Source organism: Kwoniella shandongensis, chromosome 9, assembly GCF_008629635.2.
Source record: "Kwoniella shandongensis chromosome 9, complete sequence".
Classification (NCBI taxonomy): Eukaryota; Fungi; Basidiomycota; class Tremellomycetes; order Tremellales; family Cryptococcaceae; genus Kwoniella; species Kwoniella shandongensis.
In genome coordinates, this window is record NC_089295.1 from 1,304,479 (window position 1) to 1,327,584 (window position 23,106).

The 23,106-nt window shown below is 48.5% G+C and overlaps 4 protein-coding genes across 4 annotated transcripts; 2 read left to right on the forward strand and 2 right to left on the reverse strand.

Annotated features, from left to right (window-relative positions):
• Nucleotides 1-6,224: 6,224 nt before the first annotated feature.
• CI109_105374 (uncharacterized protein) lies at nt 6,225-7,961 on the reverse strand (the record flags this gene model as incomplete). Its single annotated transcript, XM_032007451.1, has 8 exons — nt 6,225-6,441; nt 6,509-6,545; nt 6,602-6,740; nt 6,805-6,945; nt 7,012-7,280; nt 7,339-7,380; nt 7,438-7,607; nt 7,681-7,961. 8 exons carry the CDS (start codon nt 7,959-7,961, stop codon nt 6,225-6,227), a joined length of 1,296 nt encoding a protein of 431 aa, XP_031858277.1.
• Nucleotides 7,962-8,272: 311 nt separating this feature from the next.
• CI109_105375 (uncharacterized protein) lies at nt 8,273-11,577 on the forward strand (the record flags this gene model as incomplete). The annotated part of the gene is made up of 8 exons (XM_032007450.1): nt 8,273-8,557; nt 8,622-8,801; nt 8,859-9,337; nt 9,399-9,522; nt 9,575-10,087; nt 10,149-10,247; nt 10,299-10,814; nt 10,873-11,577. 8 exons carry the CDS (start codon nt 8,273-8,275, stop codon nt 11,575-11,577), a joined length of 2,901 nt encoding a protein of 966 aa, XP_031858276.1.
• A 102-nt stretch (nt 11,578-11,679) lies between these two features.
• CI109_105376 (uncharacterized protein) lies at nt 11,680-13,050 on the reverse strand (the record flags this gene model as incomplete). The annotated part of the gene is made up of 3 exons (XM_032007449.1): nt 11,680-12,397; nt 12,472-12,854; nt 13,000-13,050. 3 exons carry the CDS (start codon nt 13,048-13,050, stop codon nt 11,680-11,682), a joined length of 1,152 nt encoding a protein of 383 aa, XP_031858275.1.
• Nucleotides 13,051-13,432: 382 nt separating this feature from the next.
• Nucleotides 13,433-14,629, forward strand: CI109_105377 (uncharacterized protein; the record flags this gene model as incomplete). Its single annotated transcript, XM_032007448.1, has 4 exons — nt 13,433-13,520; nt 13,606-13,695; nt 13,760-13,903; nt 14,004-14,629. 4 exons carry the CDS (start codon nt 13,433-13,435, stop codon nt 14,627-14,629), a joined length of 948 nt encoding a protein of 315 aa, XP_031858274.1.
• Nucleotides 14,630-23,106: the final 8,477 nt, after the last annotated feature.

Sequence of the window (23,106 nt, forward strand, 5' to 3'; positions counted from 1 at the left end):
CATGGGCTATGCCCAGGATCTAGGATCAGAGGACAGAGGTTCACAATCTTCTGAATCAAGGGAGCTGGTTCCATTCACCAAGCCCCATGTCAGCCGCTCCTATGTTGTGAACGAGCCGGGTGAACAAACCAGGAGGATGGAGAATCAGGTTAGGTGCAGGCATAGATAAGCAGATAGAGAGCATAGGGAGACACTGGTAGTGCCATTTGTACATAAACATTCTATACACAACGCTAAGAGATGGATTGATGCTTGGATGGCTTTTATTTTCTTGCCATTGTGATCAGTTTGACTGTACAAACATCACCCAAACGGGATACACCACGCAATATCACATCCTCTGTCTAGTGGAATTGCCCAGGGCAAGGATGTCACAAGCCATGTGCGGACTGGTCATTCAGTGATTGCCCCGCTGAACCCAGTACAAAGAACCAAAAGCACGCTGGGCATTATCGTGGCTATGCATGTAGTGCAATGACCTCATGGCTCACCTTTATTCATATACCCCATATCTACCCCTGTCAATTGGGTGATTGTTTACCATTGAACCCCAGCTCTGTTCTTCTTTACACACCTGCAGAGACACTTTTGCCCAAGAGCAAGGCCGGGCAACTGTGGCCACCCTATTTTTGCATGTATAAGATGCTAGACTGAAGAGGTTGAGCACCATTTATGTCACTTTGAAATGTATCTTTTGCTGTTCTTACAATTACCCTTGTCCTTTGAGTTCTTCAACACACACACACACACACACACACACACACACACACACACACACACACACACACACTCACACACATCATGACTTCCCCTCATCCCCCCCCGAATGGTTACTATCAGAACTCCGCCTTTCACCCACCTACCAGCACTAATCAAACACATCCAGGCTATCATTTTGCTGGATCAATGAATCAACCTGGTGAGTCAGTGACATCACAAGCTTAAATATGGGACATATCTCTCACACTCAACCTGCTGTATAACCCCAACCAGCTTGGGCTGCTTTGCCACCTCTGCAGCCTGATGGCTCCATATCAGGCCAAGACCTTGCCAAGATGATGAAGTATCAACCCCTGGCTGAGTCTTCCCAAGACTCCCAAAAGGTTCCACCGCAGAGACATACACACAATCACCGTCGCAGACGCTCAGAACAGGCCCATTCCAAAGAATCCTCCAAACATCGCAGGAGCAGCAACAAAGACCAAAATCCTGACAATTGGGCCCAGATGCAGGCTGACAAGGTCAAGATTGAAGTTGCCCGTTCTCTTCTCTCTGATACATCTGCCTTGGTGAGTGTCATTCCCACAGCAACATATTCTACGCATGTTCATAGCTGGACATGTCAAGGGTGCAATTGTCATTATCTATGTTTCCATCTCAGCCTACCAGCTGACCTAGGAAACCTCAGTACACAATCTCGTTCGATACCGTAGACGGTCTAGAGGAGATACGCTACCCAAATGCCACTGTGTTTACAACCAAGGAAGAGGAAAGCCACCCAGATGAGTCTTCTTGGAAGGACAAAATGCACAAGACATTGAAAACTGCACAAGTAGCAAACAGCCTGGGTGAAAGTGTTTGGAAGATACTACGTGAAAAGGCTGTCCATATGGCAAGGGAAGCACACGACAAAGTGAGTTGTTTCCTGCTTGGGTCACTTGTGGCTTCATTGAGATTGTCGAAATCTTTGGCAAACCCTGTGCAATACTGAACAAACACCACTCATAGGGATCCCGTGCCCAACCATCGAGCATGAACACCACAGATGGTGTCAATGACACATTTGCACCCGGCGGGCTCAGCAGTGTTGAGTATGTCCATGTGGGCACTCACTTTACACCCCCAAGACTCAAATACAGATCGTGCAGAGAGAAATCTGAGGGAGATTATGAGGCTGATTATGGGAGAGATTAAGAGGCTGATTATGGGGGAGATATGGCTGATTACGGGGGAGATTATGAGAGTGAAGTTGATGAGGCTCATGACTCTGGTGATGATGAGCAAGAGCGCTTCCATGCCCACAAGACTTGGGCAGAAAGCCACAGGGGCACAAAGCATGGTGGCAGGAAACACAGCAGGTGGTGATGAAATGATTGTGTGGATTGACATGATATGAGGGCTAGGGGTGTGATGGTTCTCATTCTTTTGGTAAAGGCATGCATGAGTTACAACTATTATCTGTTCATTTTAACTCAACATCATGCACAGTGTTTTTCATGAATCACTCTGACAACTGAGCAGTCGTGAAAGACATGATTGTGCTACTCTACACTTCTTGTGCAGTCAAACTGTCATACTTTTGTCAGCATCACTCATGCAGTGCAGACCAATTCACCTTGAACAAGAGCACTGGTGAATTGCAATTGCAAAGTACCACTTTTCATGACATTTACTTTAGACCTGATCATTTCTGGATCCCCTGGTAGCAAACAGTCATTCAGGCAAGTGTTCGGGAAGGATGCTGCAAGATGATTTTGCAGGGGTAAGATTGTGTGTTGGGATTAGCAGATGCCTAAGAGCAGATGAATTTGACTTGGGCCCTTGTGTAGTATACTGTGCAATGTGAAGCATGTGCTAAGCTTCACATGACAAGCCCATGGACCGGCTGTACTGTATATCATAGTTTGAACAATCTCTGACAGGCGCAGACGAAGCTGCTTTCTCTGCAGTGCCAGGAGTTGTTGAAAGCTATCCACTATGGCCTGTCTACTGGTGTCTCCCATTGTCTTAGCTAAACTGCTGTCTGTCCCCATGATCACGCAGGTAGGGAGCACTCAGTTGTCTAGTCTTCTAGAGTCCCTTTCAAAGCATGAAACAACCGATATCAATATCGACTCGCTGTCAACACATATAAAAGGAATTTTGCCTGTCCTTGTTACATCACTGGGACGACCCAATGTGGCTCAAGACTACCTATGTCATTCAACCCCTTACACCCCATCAACACACCGCACAAGCCAATGTTGATGGGGCAGAGACTGCTGCTTCTGCCCGAGAAGCTCAAACAGTGCCCTTTTGATGTATTTAACAACATTCAGCGATAGCATGAGCAAGCCCTACTTTCGTACATCTTTTTTCACTCACATTCCTATCATCACCGGATTGAACTTGCTTTCATAAACACTGCATACATTGATTGATCATGGCTTATCCAAGCAGCCAATGGCGATTTGGTATGCCGCCGAACAGCCAGCAGATCCCTGGATACCCTCTGCCCGGTCCCCCAAGTGGGTGGGGTTCACATCCCGCTGGACCACTTCCAGTTCGGCCAGTTCACCCCTCACCACCTGGACAAAATTTCACTCAGCCTATGGGTTTCTACTCACCCCCCCAGAGCTTCCCTCGACCTCCGCCTCCATCCATGGCCTTTCAGCAACATGGCATACATCCCGGGTATTTGTACCCTGCCGTGTCAGCTCCCATGTCTGATTTCTCCATGAGCCGTGGCAGCCAGGCCCACAATAATCACAGTCATCCGAGAAGCCACCACAGTTTGAGTGATCGATATCAGCATCATTCGTCAAGCTCTACACCAGGAGCGCGGGTCCGGCTTACAGTCAATGGCCAGCGTGTCAATGACAGGTTCATCCCATTAGCTTCTGAGATCTCTGTTGGGAATCTCAGCGAAGCTGGTGGGAGTACAAGTGTAAGTGTCACCTTGTTCATTTAAAGGTATATGATTTGTGATGATGTGCTTCTCAACCAGGCAACAAACTGATTGATGGATGCTGATTTTTTCAAACATGACTTTCATGTCAGACACCGCGCAGGCAGTCGTCAATTCACACACAAGCATTTTGATCTGACGGTCGCTCTGCAAGTCGATCAGGTGCCCGGCCTTGCACCACAACGTCTGGTTTGACTGGACAAGGAAGGCGAACTTTGGGAACGCAAGCACACAGTCATGTCGATCAAGAGACTTTTGAGCCTCAAGACACGGGATCGAGAAACGACCAGAGAGCGGTCATCCCGTATGGGGAGGTTGAAGGTGGTGACAGACAGCTCGTACCGGTTTGCCTTGAGACGGAGGACAGCGGGTCAGAAGAGTCAGAGCTGGTTATTCCTTTGGATCGCGGTCAGACAGCTGGGAATAGAGGATCCCCCGGTCCTGGCCGCCATCCCCAGGACGGCAGGAGCTCGGGATTCAGGGCTAGAGTGAGGATTAGCGTACATCGCAACGGTCGTTGAAAAGACCACCGGTGACAAGTAGAGTCGGGAGACATGCATAGGGTGCCTGGGAATCACAAATAGAGATTTTATACTATCAGTCATCGCCCAGAATTCACCCATACTTTGGCGTGATTTCTGCCACTGAGCGAAACATTTGCCAGCTTGTCATGCTCCCGCGGGGGTGGAGGGGGCGGAGGGGGGGGACAGCGGGTATTGTATAACGTGGTATGGCCACTGAATCCCGTTGTCACTGTGTTGAGTATGCCACGATGAGCGAACAAAGGGTCAAGTCAATCTTTGGCGTCATTGCGAAGATCTCCTAGCCACCTTTGTCCGCCTACCCCTGTCCCTACCCCTGTCAATGAGGTGATCGTGCACAATAAGCGTGGTGGACTGTCTATGATATGAGTCCGCCCTTTCATACATGTTCATACATGTTTGAAGAGACCGTTCTGCCCGAGGTAGACATTGATGTCATGGCCGAGCTGCATACTTGGCAAGGATTGCGCGATAAAGGGGTATAAAAGAGGTTGCCAGAGACTGGGGGGATTGACATTGTTTCCAACTTCAACTGTGCATACTCAATCTGACATTTAACTCTTCGCCACCGTTCCCTCCTACGACACATACACCGTTGATTTAACAAATCATACACACAATCATGCCTCTATCATCAGACTATGAGTATGTCTACAAGCGCCCGAGTTCCTCACAAGGCTTCAGTGGCGTACGCTCAATCGGAAGCGACCATGTCTACAGATCTGATGTCGATCGCATCCGCCCCCTTGACTTTGATAAAAACATTCTGGGTTCCTCACGATCTCACGGCCGTCGTCTTTCCACAAGTGACTCTGCTTCTTTGCGCGCTCGCAGAGAAGTAGGGAGGACCAGCTCGATACGTTCCATACATTCCGTCCAATCAAGCCAGCCTTCTTCGAGCTCTGGTCGCTCACACCGCACATCAGAGAGGGTCACCGATTATCACGCGAGATGTCCTCCCAACAGCTCACGTTCAGCCTGGAACGGCTTGAAGCGGATCATCAGTACCACGTCCACGACAAATGACCACGATCTCAATCGAGGTAGGCGTGGACACGGATCTTCTGATCGTGGATCGTCTACGCATCGACACCGCTCATCGAGTCGACACAGTTCACACTCGTACGAGCCTTCCACGAGCGTTCATCGTTCGCCAAGCCACCAAAGGGGAGAAATCGTCGTTGAAATGCCACGATCGTCTAGCCAACGAAGGGGAGAAATCGTCGTTGACATTCCTGCCGAGAGGCGTGGCTCGATCGAGATCGACCTGTCGGGTCCTTACAATCTGCGACCAGGCAGAGCATCGAGTGGTTTTGGGAGCATAAGGATGAGTGCTCCGCGAGGCGAGTACGCAGGGGTGCCCTACGAAGAATACCAACCGCCGCGAAGGAGCCACAGTCACAGGGGGCCAAGCTTGAGCAGACAGGTGGTGAGTTTTGAACATCCTTTGTTACAACAGCAAAGTTTCATTGGTGTTCGCAATCGATGCTGACTTCGTATCTAGCCAGAGTCAAGGTTCATTGAACACCACGACGGGTACCATGGTAGGACGCGCCGCTCGTCCGCAGTGTACGACCAATACCCGCCCCAAGCTCAGCCGGCTTCAGGATATGGACATCGCTCAACACGACCTTCCTCGTCGTTTGTTGCCCCAAACGATGACGACACCATCGTGCCAGACGACAGTATTTCTATGGCCGGGGAGCGGTCATACTCCCAAAAACATTCTAGCCATTCTAGGCATCATTCAAAAAATCCATTTCGTTCACACTTCTGGCACCGCTAGGCAGAATGACGGTCTCGAAGGACGGTAAGGTGTGAGCCCTCGGGGCAGGAGATATTTCATACCGTACTTAGGGGAATTGTCTGTAGTTTATGTGCACTTCTCAGCAGGATCGTGTGTAAATTACTCGGATGAATGTGAATCTAGTCGGAAGACGACATGAAGCAAAGGCGATGACATTAGAGTGCATGCCTTGAGTACAACAACATTAATCGTCGAGGGGAACAGTCTCTCAATCAATCTCGATAGGTTCCCCTCTTCCACCGCCGCCACCGCCGCCTGTCTTACCCGCACCTCTCCCTTTCCGTGTTCCGTCTACCGAATTGGGACCGTTCGGTGTTACGCCCTTTGGTATGATAGGAGGTGGGACAGTATCGGGGATAGGTATTGATTGGATGTTCGCCGCGAGCGTCTTAAGCGTTGGTAATGATTTGATTGGGAATCGAGTCCTGCCGGAGCAGCTTGAATCAGTATATAATCATTTCCCTCTTGGAAACCATCAGACTGGAAACTCACTTGCACATGAGACAAACTGGTCTAGGTTCGCAGAAGACTGAAAAGAGTAAAGTTAGCCTATTGGATATATCACGCTCTTTTAGGGCCACATACTGCTAAGACAGACACTGCAGACAAAGCCAATATCGAGGGTTTTGTGATGACAGAAACATGCCGCTCGGAATCCAACTGCATCTTGAGGCGGAACCGCAAACGGTCGATGTCGTAGTGATGCTGGCGGAAGATAAACGGCCTGTAACAAATTGTCAGCTTCAGGGACAAGCTATACAATGGATCCCTCTCTAGCGATCACTTACATGCAGATATTGAAGTAAGCCTCCTCTCCCATTCCATTGCCAGTAGACGCCTTCTGTCAGGTGTGCAGCTTGCTGCAAGAAGATGGGTGGTGAAGCATCGATCGTGGGTGGTGGCAGTGACAGAACGTCTATCGGTACTTTCTGCGACGCGAACGCTTCCCTTCAATGTCCGCTCTCAGTTTAGTGTGCAGATAAGGTAGTACATACCGCTTTTTGCGCTGCAAAGACGCAGTTCATCAATCCCACATATCCTCCTCTTTGCTGATTACCCTGAGTAGGCTGAGCACTTGCATTCCCGTCTGCGTCACCGTTCGTTTGTCCGTCTGAAGAAGCGCTGACGTGAGCACCGGGAGTCGCGTTGATGACTAATATTCGAGTTTCAGGTCTATCGGGACCTGATCCTCCAGGTGCTAGAGGCTCGTTCGGGTTCGTGATATCCGAAGTGTTGTTGGACGGAGGTACGATGCGATTGATGACTGGAGCCGGAGGTATTATAAGCCATGGTCGGTTTGGGGGAAAGGGACAGATGCTTACAGCACAAAGCTTTGGTCAGAGCTGATACCATTGCGGAAGGCTCTGCTCATTGGTCGATCATCAGCTTACTACGACAATCTAGCTTCTCACACAGCTGACCATTTAGCTTGGCCGTATCACCGCTCTGTAATCTGTCTTCTTCCTCGCTAATCATCTCCCTCAAGCCTTCTTCGATTCTCGAATCAAGCAGCTGAAAAGGTCTATACGAGTTCGGCCGAGGTTTCGATGGTCCAGCGACGGCACTCGGAGGTGGTGGATATAGCAGCTTCCTACAATTGTATGATCGACATGAGCGTTGTCCATGCGTATAAATGCATTGAAGACACGACAGGTTATACTCACGCTCTTCCTGCTGTAGCACCATAGACGACCACCTCGTTGCCCCATCGGCTCGCGAGATGAGCATTGAGGAACACCATCAATATCGTTACGAAATCTGGCAATGTCATCGGTGATGCCCCAGCCAGGTCGATAGCGTGATTGACGGGGAAGGGAGGGGCTGGTGGAGGAGAAGCAAGGAGGGACCATGATAGGGGGTGAATGTCGACGATTACAAGTAGCACCGAAGGAGGCGTTGTGGTCGGATAGACAGCCTCGGCTGCCGTTGGCTGGGCGGTAGTCATCGCGTTTGCTATTATCGTGAGCTTGTTGAGGAGGTGACAAGAGGGACAAATACTAAGTGTTGGCTGAAATCGACTGTGGACGAGGTGGACAACAGGTGAGTGGAGGTGAGCGATACAATGCATGACGTGGGATTAAAAAGGGCTTTCGTTATCACTGATCACGATACATCTTTATAGACGGTACCTTAATCCGCTGATTTTTGGGAAGCAACCGTCCTCGAGGTTTTCAACATTTCAGATATCATCTTGATCAACATCATCATCGCCATTAGCAGTAGCATCGACATCATCACGGCATAGACTCACTCAACATGCCGGTCCCGACAGCGCAACACACTTCTCTGCCATTGCATCGTATCCGATTCTACGACCATACCCCTTCTCCCATTACAGCACTCTCTTTCGCACCTCTTCCACTCCCTCCACCTCAAGATCCTTCTTCCTCCAAGGGTAAAGCCAAGGGGACCACGAGCGCCGATGGACAGAAGGACGAGTTTGGCGTGTTAATAGTGGCTAGAGATAATGGAGAGGTGGAGATATGGCAATATGTTCAGGACGATGAGGGCAACATGTCAGGAAACTGGGTGTTAGAAAAGGTCGGTTCAGCTGTTGCATTCGGATGGAGTATGAATTGCATAAGCTGATATGAACTCATTGTAGACACTTCCTCCTACGCTGACACATCCTACGATATCGTTGATGTCTCTGGTCATTCGAGATCCGCTCAACTTCCACCGAAAGTCATATGCTGTACCGAAAGTGGAGGATCTTCGATTGTTCACAGCTGGATCTGATTCTGGAGATCTCATCGAGAGATGCCTGATCACTGGTCGGGTGCTGGTGAGTACTGTGATTACTGTCAATTCATTAGCTGCGGGACTGACATTATCATCGTAGCAAACATATGCTATTCCATCCCCGCCTTTGTGGTCACTTTCCGTTTCACCGACTCACGACTTGCTCTGTCTCGCTACCACTTCACCCTCCCTCCACTTCCTCAGTATCCCTCAACCAACATATTTCACTCCCTCTCCTCCTCTATCTCCACCACCATCCCATCTTCTGCGAAGCGACACTCTCCCATCTCGAACGCGAACTGTTAGCATCGCTTGGGGTGTACCTAAAGTCGAACGAGTTATGGACAGTCAGGACGAATGGGAATGGAGAAATACATACCTGATCACCGGAAACTCAGATTCATCGTTCAGGAAATGGGACATCCCACCACCTTTGGATCCTAGTCGATCAGGTCTGAATAGGGTCATACTGAAATCGAGATCAGTGGTTGAGAAATTGGGAAAACCAGGAAGAGGCGGCAAGAAACCAGCAACAGGGATGCAGAAAGCTACTATCGTTTGGGGTGTTGGAGTCTTGCCGTGAGTCAATCGCCGCTCGCCCCGATATCGAATGGGATAGAAACTGATAGGAGATATATAGTGATAATAACATCGTTACGTCCGATTCGCTTGGAAATGTGACGTTCTGGGACGGTGTGAGTCTGGCTCAAAAGCAGAACTTCAGAGCACACAAAGCGGATGGAATGTGCATGACTATCGGACCAGTAAGCCAAGACACACCTTAGACAAGGACAGCAAGCTGACGATTCATAATAGAATGGACGATCTGTCTTCACTTCCGGTCCTGATCAACGAGTCTGCCAATTTGTGAATGTTCCTTCAACATCCGGATCAGGCTCTCAATGGGCTTTGACCGCTTCGAGACGACTTCATTCACACGATGTGAAAGCTCTTGCCATCTTCCCTCCCTACGTACCTCTCCCCTCGTCCCACCCCCTTACGACTCCACCAATCAACCCATCCTATGCTCCTGTGCTCGCTTCAGGCGGATGGGACATGTCGCTCTCCCTTACTTCAGCTGGCAATCCCGACCTCGCAGCAGACAAAGTACGAAATGCGTTGGCAAAGCCCAAGGGAGCGATGAAGCCTGTGTTCGAGGAGAGCTATAGCAGAAAGCTGGGCTATCTGAGCGGTGGTAGAGGAAATGGTCGATTGGAGATGGCGACCAAGGCGAGATTGGTGCTCGGTAGGAAGGAGAGGTCTGTAGGTGTATGGAGGGTCCTTGAGGATGAGCAAGGCTGGGAAAAGGCTTTGGAGATGGAGCTGAGGGTGAGTGTCGCTACTAAAGCGATGTGAATTTGTGTCTCATAATTCTGTTTTCGGTCGATAGCTCCGGACCAACATCATTTCGTCTTCCATCTCCTCGGACGGTCGGTGGCTCGCTGTCTCTGATTTGTATGAGACCAAACTATTCCACTTGGCGTCATCGGTGAGTCTCTCCGCGTGGATTAACTGCGATTGAAGCTAACGTGCAACATAGTCTGGCTCGAACACCCTTCATCCCACCCGAATTCGCGACTTGCTTCCTACCCTCCATTCCTCCCCGATGCTTGCGCATCTCTCTTTGCCTACTAAAGGCTGTGGTTCATCGACTCTGCTCTTCACACCCGATTCTCAACGTCTCGTTCTTGGCTTGGTCGCTTCTGGCCAGATTGTCGTTTTGGAATTGCCCGAGCAGCCAAAAGACGGTGTGAATGTCGTCAAGTGCTTCGCTCGACAAGACAAGATTGTTGATGGACGAGTGGTGAAGGGAAAGAAGGCGACTGCCAATGGGCATACACCTAACGGAGATGTCAATGGCGATGTTGATATGGATAAGGGGGTCGAAGAGGAGGTGGGCAGTGGCAGCGAAGACGAAACTGAAGACGAGGCGGAAAAGAAGCAGGAAGAACAGGCAGCGTGGATTTCGAGTCTCGCGGCGAGTGAAGATGGGCAATGGCTCGGTGTGTCAGATCTTGCAGGGAGAGTGTCAGTCTTCAACCTCGACACATTACAGGTGAGTTTGCCTTCTCTACCTGAAACGAATCTCTGCTAATACTTGGGTCCTCATTTAGCTGTACGCAACTCTGCCTACTCTGCCTTTCGCCCCTATTTCCATCGGATTCCCACCGTCCACTCCCTCTCTTCTCAGTCTCACACTCCCTACCAACTCTCTTCAATTCTATCATCTCGATCTCCGTCGACTTCTCCCTGCCACACAGCAACTCGCCTCGCTCAACAGCGCTCTATCATCGCTCCATTCTCCTGTTCACGGTACGACGTTCGAGCCCATCTCCCGACGTGCTGGAGAGAAGACTAGCAAGACTTTGATCTGGGGATCGGATTGGCTCGTCACTGCTCGTCTGGACTTGGATGCCGTTGCGAAGCTGAAATCTAGACGGGGATCCGAATCACCCTCTGTCTCTTTGAGCTTAGACGGATCTCCTGTTGGTGGTTTGAGTAAAGCTATGAGGAAGAAACGAGCTAGGGAAGCAAGAGAACAACGAACTCAAATCGATTCAGCAAGTCCAAGCGTCGTCGACTCTTCTGAGCTCCATGCCAACAAAACTGTACCAGGAGAGAAAGAGGAGTTTTACAAAATTGTGAAAGATCGATTCAAGTCTGTCTTAGGTGTGGGATGGTTAGCTAGCACTAGCACTAGCACTAGTACAGGGACGACGGAGGGTGAGGTGGAAGTTGCTGTAGTAGAGAGACCATGGGGCGATTTCGTCGGTGATTTACCCGGAGCGTTCTGGAGTGGTACTTTCGGTAGAAGCTAGTTGCATATGCATAGGAACGTATCTTGATTGCGTGGTGTCGTGTTAAGCATAAGATTTACCGAGCGATATTCGATGCAAGTAGATATGTACATCAAGCAAAATCTATCTACTTCTGAACCCACCTCCACCACTGGCAGGACGACCAGGTGACAGTACTCCTCCGGGTCCAAGTACATCGCCATAATGGTTGTGTACATCTTGCGCACCGAACCCACCCCCTTCTCCCGGTCCGAGGGGCTGTCTCACCACTCCGCCTCCGCCTCCGCCTCGAGGACCACCGGCAGCAGCGGCTGGAGAGGGTAAAGGCGACTTTCGCTCTCCTCTTATTTGGGAAGGAACAAGACCTTCGAACGGTGTATTTGAGCCTGAATCTCCTTCTCCGCGACCTGCATACCTCCCCCCGCCAGAACCACCAGCATTATTGATCTTTTGCCCACGGCCACCAGCAGGTGAAGCTCTCCTTGATCCTTCTCCACTTCCGTTCCCACCTCCCCTTTTACTCGATCCTTCTCCATTACCAGCCTTCCTGCTCGACCCTTCTCCACTCCCACTCCTCCCACTTTCTGCCAGAGACAAATCCCCTATCCCCCCTCCCACTGATGCGGAGGTCGATCCGAAGATCCGCTCTCGTGCAGCTTTGTACTCCTCTTCTCTCTCCTCCAATGTTTTGGTCCGATTGCCACCAGCACCGCTTCCTTGTGGGAAACGGGAATCACCGCCTCCAGAAGGGGTAGGACGACGGAGGAGTTTTATACCCGGTGTCGGGGGGAGTGGGAGGGGCTGAGGCGATATGATGGTAGTGGGTGTAGCGCGAGTATTCCTGTATCTTAGATTGTTAGTGCCACGTTAGACTTTGGAACATGGGCGCTCATCATGTGGTAAGATCGCACTCACGCGCTATCCCATATTTGACGGTTCGACATCGGTCTACTCCCTCTAAACCAATCATCTTCCCCATCCACTCCGCTCGGTGGCCCTACCTCTCCCGCCGTACCTTGACCATCATATCTCTGCGTCCCGCTCGGAGTGCTGCGTGAAAGGATTCGTGGTCCAGATGGACCGCCTGCACCGCCATTTATCAAAATACGACTGGGTCCCGCTTGACCTTGGGCTGGTTGTGGGACGGTGCTTGGGGAGGGTGCAGCTCGAGGTCGGGGTTGGAACTCGTTCGCTTGGGGTCGGAGAGATGGGGGTAAGGCTGAAGCGGAGGTGGATGCGAATGATTGGGGTTTGGGTGTAGGCTTCGTCTTGGATTGAGAGGGGAGGACGATCTCAGCCTGGGAGGAAGAAACAAAGGGAGGTCAGCCATGACTATGTACGAAAGCAAGTGCTAAACCGAAACCGAGGGCCGAGTGTCGATACAAGCAGTTGCGGATGGTGGATCTCACCAGAGGGTGTGGACAGAAGACGTAGCCAACTTACGGTCTCCCAGTCATCCTCTTCTTCTAAAGGTTTAGGCGAAGCACCGCTCATCTCATCCACCATTCAGATATGAATGTTGTCGCACCAGCGGGTGGGGATCGGTTTCGCAATCAATCAAAAGCCAAGAGCGGGATGGATCAGTGCCGGAGCTCGTCGCTGGTGTGAAGGTACAGGTAAGCTTGCGGACTCAAGTAGTGAGTGGAGTGAAAACAAGTGAGATGAATAGAGGAGGCGTTTCCTCACTTTCCTCGTTAACGTTCGCTCGCAACCCGCAACCCGCACAATGACGAGTCACGTGATTTCACCACTTTAAGAAGCGGCAAAAGTTGAAAGGTTGCATTCAATCGCAATAACATTCAACTTCGAACGTATTTCACACTTATAACTCATATCTTCCACTTCGACCACGGCCTCGAGCTAAACAATCCTCACGATGAGACAAAAGCGAGCAAAGACATATAAGCGTGTGATGGCGCTTTACACGCAAACATTTGGATTCAGACAACCTTTCCAAGTATTGGGTGAGTCGTTGCTCGCGAGCCTTGGGACAGTTTTCGTTACGTTCAATGTCAGATAGCTGACTTGTGGGCCGTTCGGACTTTGCAGTGTCGCAAGATCTGTTGATTGAAGGTGGTAAATCGGACCTGAATATGAACAAGCAGTTCTTGCAAGTCACGCAAGGGGAATGCAAGCCGAGTAAGTCACACTGCACAATCTCATCTGCTACGATATGAATGGGTACTGACTCTGCTACCCGTAGTGATAACGCAATGCTGTATGGAAGCGCTGTACAAGCTGGGCAAAGATGTTCAACAGACAACGAACCTTGCGAAGACGTTTGAGAGGAGAAAATGTAATCACAGGACGGCACTCGAGCCTGACGAGTGTTTGAAGGATGTTATTGGTGAGTATTATGGTCATGCGTGCCGCAAGCCCGACCTTCATTCTCTCATGTTGGTCTTGATTGTACAATTTGCTGACTTGGTCGCTGTATACCTTTGCAGGCGCCACCAACAAACATCGATATGTCCTCGCCTCACAATCTTCTGCCCTTCGAACCAATCTCCAACCTATCCCTGGTCTCCCAATCATCCACTTCAACCCGCGTGGCGTACTCGTTCTCTCTCCTCCTTCGACATCAACTATACGAGAGAAGAACAAGCTCGAGGAGGCTCGACGACTGGAAGGTGCGAAAGAGCTCGAAGGCGTTGTCGATGGTGGAAATGTTGTTGGAGCCAGTGGGAGTAATGGACTCGGTGCAGGATTGGTTGCAGCAGGTGGTAGAACGAGGAAAGTCAAGGGTGTAAACCCGTTGAGTGCGAAGAAGAAGAAGACGAAAGCTGCTCCATCTACTTCTGCACCATCAGATGGGAACGGTGACGAGCAGACCGATGTGGGGAAAAAGAGAAGAAGAGATGACGAGACAGTCGTTAGAAGAGAAGAAGAGTCGGATGTGGAGGAAGGTGACGATGCGGGCGATAATGATGCAGCCGGGAAGAGAAAACGTAGGAGAAAGAAGAAGAAGAGTGCGGTAGGAGAGGCGATTGCGGATCTCAATGCTGAAGCCGAGGGAAGGGCGAGATTAGATGATGGCGGTCTTGACGGTGGGAGTGGAAGCGACACAGAGTAGGTCAATCAAAACTGTATGCATATACATCGTATTTCCTTTCCAGTATGTCACATGTACACTCTCTCGCTTTATCGCTTCTCATTAGGGTTGTCACTCAGTAGTACAGTAGTCAACATATAGCCGCCTTTCTCTTGGCCACACCGCCCATTGGCACTTGTTCTCCACACAACCGTCAGGTCTCTGTACAATCGTGTTCCTAGGCCGAGACACCATGCCCCACGATTTCCTCGCTCAGAATTCTACAACGCAGTCATCTGCATTGTTGAACTCACTCCCCAGGAGAAATTCATCGCCACCATAATGGTGGTGCGTCATGTTGTTCGCACGACGGTGGGATGGCGAAACCATCACCGCCGACTTTCGTGCCTCTTCTTCATCTGACGCATTGTAATAAGTCCACAATGCATGGAGTGCGCCGGGAAACATCTGCTCCGAGATGTGTTCCTTTGCTTTGATGTAACGCTCATTTTTCATCCCTGTGGCTGAATTCTCTTCCTCCGTCATCAACGGCTTGATGTAGTCCGACATCGATTTGCGAACCTCGTCAGTCATCACTTTGTCCCTCCACTCCGCCTCGGCACTGGCATCGCCCAAGCGGTCGGTGGTTGCAGTTCCGTCTACCACAATCAAGGGATCCTCAATTCCCTGTGCTTTCAGATAGCTATGATACATGGAAATCTTGAATGTCTTGTCTACAGTTTCGGTAGTCTTCCAGCACCATTCATGCAGCCATTGCTCTCCGTGCTCTCCGTGCGCATTGTACCAACCCCCCAGTGAATCACCATTGTGAATAACTGTATCACCTGTGTGCCGCTCTAACCACCAGGGAGATACAGTGCTTTTGTTCACAGCAGAGGAGGACATATCGAAGTTTCAAACTATACACTTTGAGATAGGTAATGGTTGATAGAGTAAGACTGATTTATGGAATGTGATATCTCTGTGAGTGGAAGAATAGGGTATGCTGTCTGCAATGTGGTGACTTGCTTGGAAAGATTATGTTGATGGTTCACAGATAAACGGAAACAATTGGGCTGGAAATCCATCTTTTATACCCTTCAATGATCCCTCAAGGATGGCAAGCTGGTGGCGTCTCCCTGAGCATCTGTTTGCCACCAGGAACAGGGGTGAAGGGACAAAGGTGTTACTCCTTTTGAAACCTGGATCGCAAGCTGTATCCCTATGACATATCATCCCTTGCTTCTTTCACAGAATCAAAATGCTATATGTTTCAGACGTGTTTCAACAAGGAGCCTTCCACCACTTCTACTCTCCACAAGATGTACAAGGAGAGGTTTTCCATGCTGGAACCTGTTTGGTGTGTGTGTCAAACCCATGCTCTTTCCAGGTCTTTCTCCCTCTGAGGCTTACCTTCTGATTGCTCTGGTATCAATCCTCCTTGCAATGGTGTGTTACAAAGTTGCTTCATCATCTCATTTGGAATGAGCTGCTGGATTATTGATCATCAGGAGGCACTGACCAGGTCCTAGCCACATGCGGGCACAGAGACTGATGTCAATCATCAAGAAGAGCAGTCTCAGTCAGGTTCATAAGACTTGTGTAGTAATGCATTGCCTAGCCAGTGGCCAGCTACGATATCCAAGCATCACATCACACTATAAAAGGTCACGATAATCGGGATTCTGCTGAACCTCCCGATTCTGGCTATATATACCCCAGAATGTTGGTCTTGGCAGTCGTCATTCATAACAACTTGCTTGCGTATATGATCTGGCAATTGTGAACCGGTTCAAACAAGCTTGAGCACTGCAAGGTATGAGCAGTAATGTGATGCTTCATGATTGTCCTTGGTAGTAGTGGTGTGGTTGCACCCTTTCACTACCTGACTAGTCAAGGGTTGTAGCACTCCCCCACAGGTCTTGTAGAGGATCCTGCGTGATACCACCAAGATTTGACGGACAAGTGAAATAACCGTTATGTTCTCTGGTAGAACACGGGTTACGAATAGCACAAAGTCCTGTACCAAGTTGTACGAGTCGAATACCGAATGTACGAGACTTGGGGTTGACTACCAAATCGTGGTACGGGTTCCACAGTAGTGAACTAGACAGAGGAATATACATTCGTCACAGGAATAACTATGTACGAGTCCTGTGCTCATGTATATAAGTACCAATGATGCTACAAGAACCGTGGGAACGATTAGTCAGTCGAATCGGTCATCTCCTACGACGGCTGTCGCCGGACCGATGTCGAACTGGTTCCCGTTGGCTAACGAGTCGAACTATTCGGCGGCCGAGTCGAGGTGTCACGACATGAGTCGTCAGCTCAGTTGTACTGGGTTGTGACATCCATCCATCCATCTAGGTTGAGTGATATTGTACTACTTTGGCAAGTTTGTTGAATTAGACCAAGGGACAGACGGGTTTGTGGGATGAAGTTCAACGAGTTCGACAAGAATAGCAAGTGGGAATTTGATTGCTTTGGGATCTGTCAGGTCATGTGATGTATGTGGCAGTGACTGTCATGACACACACATACTGTTGTCATCCAGTAACCCCTCTCAACCCTGCAGAATGTGTAAATACAGCTGATACCTCTACTTTACCTCCAAACCCACCCGTTCACACATTCTGGTCCAGATAGCCTGATTGACTGATCAAGTGTGGAACTCCTCAGATCTTTGCAGCCCAGGCTTTTCCTGCTTTGTCATCCAAATGCCTTTGGTGCTCTTGTCCACTTTGACCATGATTGGAGAACATTTATTCAGTTGGATACATGGGGCAAGTGAATGATATTTGAGGATCCTCAGAAGAAGACTTGACGATCATCACCTAGCCAGTGGGCACATACACAATCCAGGCTTCACATCACACTAGAAGATCATGATAATTGAACAGCTCTCAGAACACCCAATTCTGGGTGGCTTATGTTCTATTTAATGGAAGGCTTTTGAAGCTAGACCTTTAAGGTCAAGGAATGAAACAGATCCCCACTTCCAGTTCTTGTGGTCAAGACTGGCTCTGAAGACAAACTTCTGCTCATACTTCATTGTGGGAGAACCATTCTATCAGTGAGATTTATCAGGCAGCGAGCCAAACACCAAGCACAAGATATAAGAAAGTCTTGTTGCAGCATTCAATTCTGTATGTGTTTACTGCAAACTGTTGAACACTTTTTGTAAACCTCTATCAGCTGATCTGGGTACTGCTGGTTTCAAAAACTGTGCATTGCTAGCAGAACCTGACACATGATGTTGGACAAATGTAATGTGTCTATGAAGAGCCTACAAAGGGTCTACAATCTACATATTTGCACAAATCACTTGGTCTTGGTATGTGTTACGCATGAGACAAGGGGGATGTTAAAAATAAACAAAAATGAAAGAAAATTGATATTGCTGGATGAGTGGAAAGGAGGTCAGCCGGGAAAGACAAAGACTGATTGAAACAGCAGTTGGGAGCACTGCAAGTCAAGGGTCCTCCTTGATCTCAACTCCAGCGAATTGACTCTCAGTCATTCTTGCACCTCCTTCAGCACGCTTTCTCCACTCTGATAGGGCGTTCTGTTCTGAAGAGGCAAAGCTGACGCCTGTCTCACGAGCTGCCCACTCAATTTCATTCTGACGACTGGACAGGTAATCTTTAAGCCAGGCCGCAGCTTGCCTAGCTCTCGCTTGGCTCTGGCCGCTTGCGATAGCAACACTGAACCCATATGGGTGAGCACTGTCAGGATTGTAACTGACCTTGTAGCTCACAACAGGCTTGGAATCAGCTGAGCTCATGATGAATGTGGGATGTGCTGTGATGATAGGGCTGCAGCCAAACCGTATACAACACAGGGAAGCATAGAAAAGTCAGCATTTAATCAGAGTGGATAGCAACTATCATGGACTAGGCTTGTTCACTTACATGACAGGTTCTGGGTCAAAAGTGTTGCGGGATGATATAACAAGTGAATATTGGGGTTGTGTTGTATTGCAGTGTTGTGTTAAAGTCCTCGGGATAGGTTAAGAAGGATAGATATGTGTAAAGAGACCAGCTTTTTATGCTGTTTACTTTGGCAAGATCATTCATATTTGTCTGTATGCCTGTACAATTGGCCAGGGATCTGCGTGAAAGGAATGATAGCCCAACAAATGAGAGTGTCTGTTTCACTAGTGCTATAAACAGCAGGAGAACATTTGATGAGGTGATACCTCCTTTTTTGAACGATGTTGTCGTCATCGGAATGACATCATAGGTAGCCACAAATGCAGTACGATGTCAACATTGTTATCATGTGTGACTGTGTTGTTTCTCTCTGCTCATACCCTCAATCTCACGTAGGTTGCTGTGCTATGACCTCATCATTGTTTGGGACTTTACCATTATCATGGGCCACCATTGTTGTTCCATGACTTCATTGGGAAGTGTCATTGTCTGATGACTTCATCAGCAAATGGCATTGCATAATCTCTTTCCTTACAAACAATCAAAAAGGTGCATATACTATTTGGGGGGTATACCAAGGTGCAGTCGATAGGGATGCAATGGTCACACTGCCTCTAAGATTCTGGCAGTTCAAACATCAGAAGGATGCACCACCTTGATGATCAGATTCAATGTGAGGTCATGTAAAAGACAGGAGCATAGAACAGAGGCTCAACATCATGTGATGTGTAGGAGAAACGCTCAACCTCATTGATGGCATTGTGTCTCCCTTATGCATATGATGACAATGATTGTGACCATCTGTCAGAGAGCTGTTTCATCACAAAGCCTTCCTTTGCCCTTGCCAGAGCATCCCTGTCATTGACGGGAGGGGTAGAAACAAAGGTAGCTTGTACTTAGACCTGTTTGACGACAGCCATACCCCTGTGATGTCATTATGTCTGCACTACACCTCCATGTGAATGATGTCATTACTTGTCATTTTCGTTTCTAGTCTGATCCTTACACCATCATTGAAACAATCTGGAGTGACCTATGTGACCATGTGTAGGGACCCACAGACACCAAATTCCTACAACAGTGTTACATATGGCAGATGCTCTATCTCTGTGATGTCATCCTGTCCTGTCACCTATGTTTACTGGTCACATTGGCTGTGTCTTTAAGACAGTCATAAGGGGCACTGTATGAGAAATAAGTTTGATGTCACTTGCTGATGTACACAGCCATCATCGGCACAGTATCAGTGACCATGCATGACATCAGTGTTGACCTCATTTTTCCATTGTTAATCCTTACACTGTCTGTGATGTCATTACCAATGACACACCTAATGACACACCTAATGACACATACTGCCTGAAGCAAAGCCCCCACTTGCAGCTATGAAGTCACTATGATGTCATTGATGCTACTAGGTGTATTTGTCAGCATGAATGCTTCCTTTCGGTGTGTTGGGTCTGACTGGACTACCTGTACAAGTGATGTTAGGTATATATTCACATCATTCTGGCTGTTATGTTGTTTGTCCGATTGCTTGGCAAAGCAACACAGCTCCTCATAGCAAACATAATCAGATCACATTCCTGCTCAATTTATCAGTTCAGCAGTCACCATGAGCCATCCAACTGAACAATCCAGCAGTGAGTCATGTGCTGTTGGCCATCCAGCTTATTGAGTATCCAGCTAATCACCTTGAAATACCAAACCCAGCTTCAACCAGCACCTCAGGCGTCTCTGTGTATGCTACAGAGTGGCCACTATTCAAAGGACAGCATAAACCACTTCATCTCCGCATGGTCGCCAATAGCGACCCAGGCACAGGTCTTGCATGGCTGTCTCCTCACACAGTCCCCCCAGTCCACCCAGACATCAAGACTAGGTCAGTCAACATCAGGCCGTCAGCGAAGAATACCAGTGACTACTGTGCCTTTGTTGAAGACAATAAGGACCGAGACACATGGGTGAAGCAAGTTATGGATGGAGGAGTTGACAGGGATGGCTTAGAGCACCCAGATCTTGATCATTGGCTTCGCAATGAGTATGAGCTTCGTGACAGCATTCTTTATGAGAAGACAAAGGACATCATTCAGACAAGGCTCTCCCTGCTTCACTCTCAGGCAATTGTTCATCTTTGTGAGGGTGTTGCGATTGAGGATGATTTCTTCAAGTTTGAGAACACCACAGCCGGTGCCAACACTACTCCAGGTGATGGAACCAAAGGCAGTGAGTAGCCAATATTTTGGAGAAAGGCTTTTAAGGTGTGATTACATGTGGACATTACATTATGGTGTACATTGTGATAGGGTGGCGAGAATAGCTATTGGAAGAGTAGCACTTTTAGTAAAGTCACTGTAGAAGGAATCAGTTATGCTACCAATGATAACATTGCCTTTTTATTACAACATCTATAATGTAGTAAGTCACTTTAGGCAATGATTCAATCTGCAGGATACTCATGCATTGAGCCCAACTGCATTGTTCCATTAGCTCCCTGTGGAGTACAATTGCTTGAGAAAACTAGGTTGTAAAGTTGAAGAAATCACTGACTTTCTAGATGCAACTATCTCTGTCACTAACCCCTACTGCAATGAGCTTCAATATAGGTGATGGGGACAGGGGCGGATCCCACACCCTTGATCACAACTGCAATGTGTTCTGGATGATTTGTACTCACAGCCATCTTTTCAGCTCTACAGCTTTTACCCATCGCTGGATCTAATGACTATTACGCCAAACAAAGCTGAGTGGAGCCTTGCCAAACATGAAAACAAGATGGAGAACAGGTAGAGGAAGGAAGCAGCATAGCATGACCTTAGCTAGGGTGTAGAGCTTGGGGAGGAATGACACTACATACAAGCTGAGAGATGTCTTTGTCATTCTGTCACCATCAGAAGGAGTGCTCCCCAGCTGAGGGGCATTGATAGCAATGGGCCTTGTAGATCGCTTGAGCTCCATGATGCATTGACCGGGGCCAGTGTCATGGTAATGCAATACTGATAGGCCCCACATATGTGTATGCATATACTCTGTGCTTCAGCCTGTCAGCTTCCTATAACTCTGACAAGCATACTGCCTTCAAGAGGATGAAAGATAAGCAGACCGTCAAATTGTTGTGAGCTGTAAACCATGAGTAAGGATTGCTGTGTGTTGTAGTACCCTGAATCTACCCGCAACTGTCGTCAGAATAGCTGCCAGGTCCTTGCTGAAAAGCTGTATCACAAGCCGCCAGCATTGGGTCATGGAGTCAGGATCTCAAACCACAAAGTGACACTCAACTCCTCACAATAGATTTCACTTAAGTTCAAGATACTGTCAGGCAGACAAAAGATTCCACCTTGCTATCTAGCCGCAAATGGTGGGCTGTCAATTGGTCAAAATATTACAGGTGTAAATAAGGTTGTCCTGACACAGAACATGCTTGGTCCCTGGTGTACAAGACAACAGGCTGGCTGGTACAGTGCTTCACTTTAGTGTAATAGACAGAGGGATAGAGGTTCAGCAGAAAATTAAGAAAGAAATATCTGCTGATCTCCTCCATCAGAACGGTAGTGAGTCAAGGCGGCTTGGGACTGTTATGTCCACTCAATAGTCCAATCTGGGTACAAATGACCGTAAGTGGCACACATGATGACATCAAACATACATGTGATGTGGTACCACATAAATCATGTTGTGTTCTTCCATCTGTGTGTATGTAACAGTACAACTAGGTGAATGGCAGGCAATTCCTTTGGTCTTCCCATGGCAAGCATCAATGTCACAAAGCTGTGAGTTAGGGTCCACTGGACTGGTCAGGTGTGGTACTGATGGTTGTGTCAGCTGACATGAGGGGCTGGTCAGACTTGAGGAATGTTACACTAGAAGATCCAAAACTCTCTCGTAGGTCGGCTTCACCGATCAACACTCATGGATAGGTCAGCAGATATAATACAAGCCTGTGCAGACATGTACCAACAAAGACAACCAGGTCATGTTTCATGCCCTGACTTGATCTGCACAAGGTAGAATCATCTCTGGACAACTCATCAGAATATCTTCTTGGTTGACATGCTGATAATTGGAAAACAATGTATGGCTGCATCAAAAAGCCTTGTGAAAGGAGAAAGCACACCCTATGACGGTATAATAGTCCACAAATTTGCCCTGCCCTAGCCTCATAACATGTCCGCAGCTAAGTCTATTGTCCGCCTTGGCTGACTATGAGGTTGATGTATCATTGCCCTGATCATAGCTGCTGTCATCAATTGGGTATGATCTTGAAAACAGGCTTCCAATTTGTCCCTCACTGCTTCTTCACACTCTGCGCATTCACTTCTAGGCGCAATTCTAGTGACAGCCTCTGTCAATGTCAATGCCTCTTACCAGTTCTGAATGTCTGGCACGACATCCACCCACACCAAATTGGTCGCCTTTTCCATGAGATCTTTTTTCGCTTCGGATGGGAAGGTTGTTAGTTTTGAGGTTCCAAAAGCCAATTCATGACCAGACACTTTCATGCAAATCCAGTATTCACCTGGACCATCCGTTGTTGAGTCGATACTGACCACAGACACATTGGGAAGCCTGTCATGGGGAAGTGAG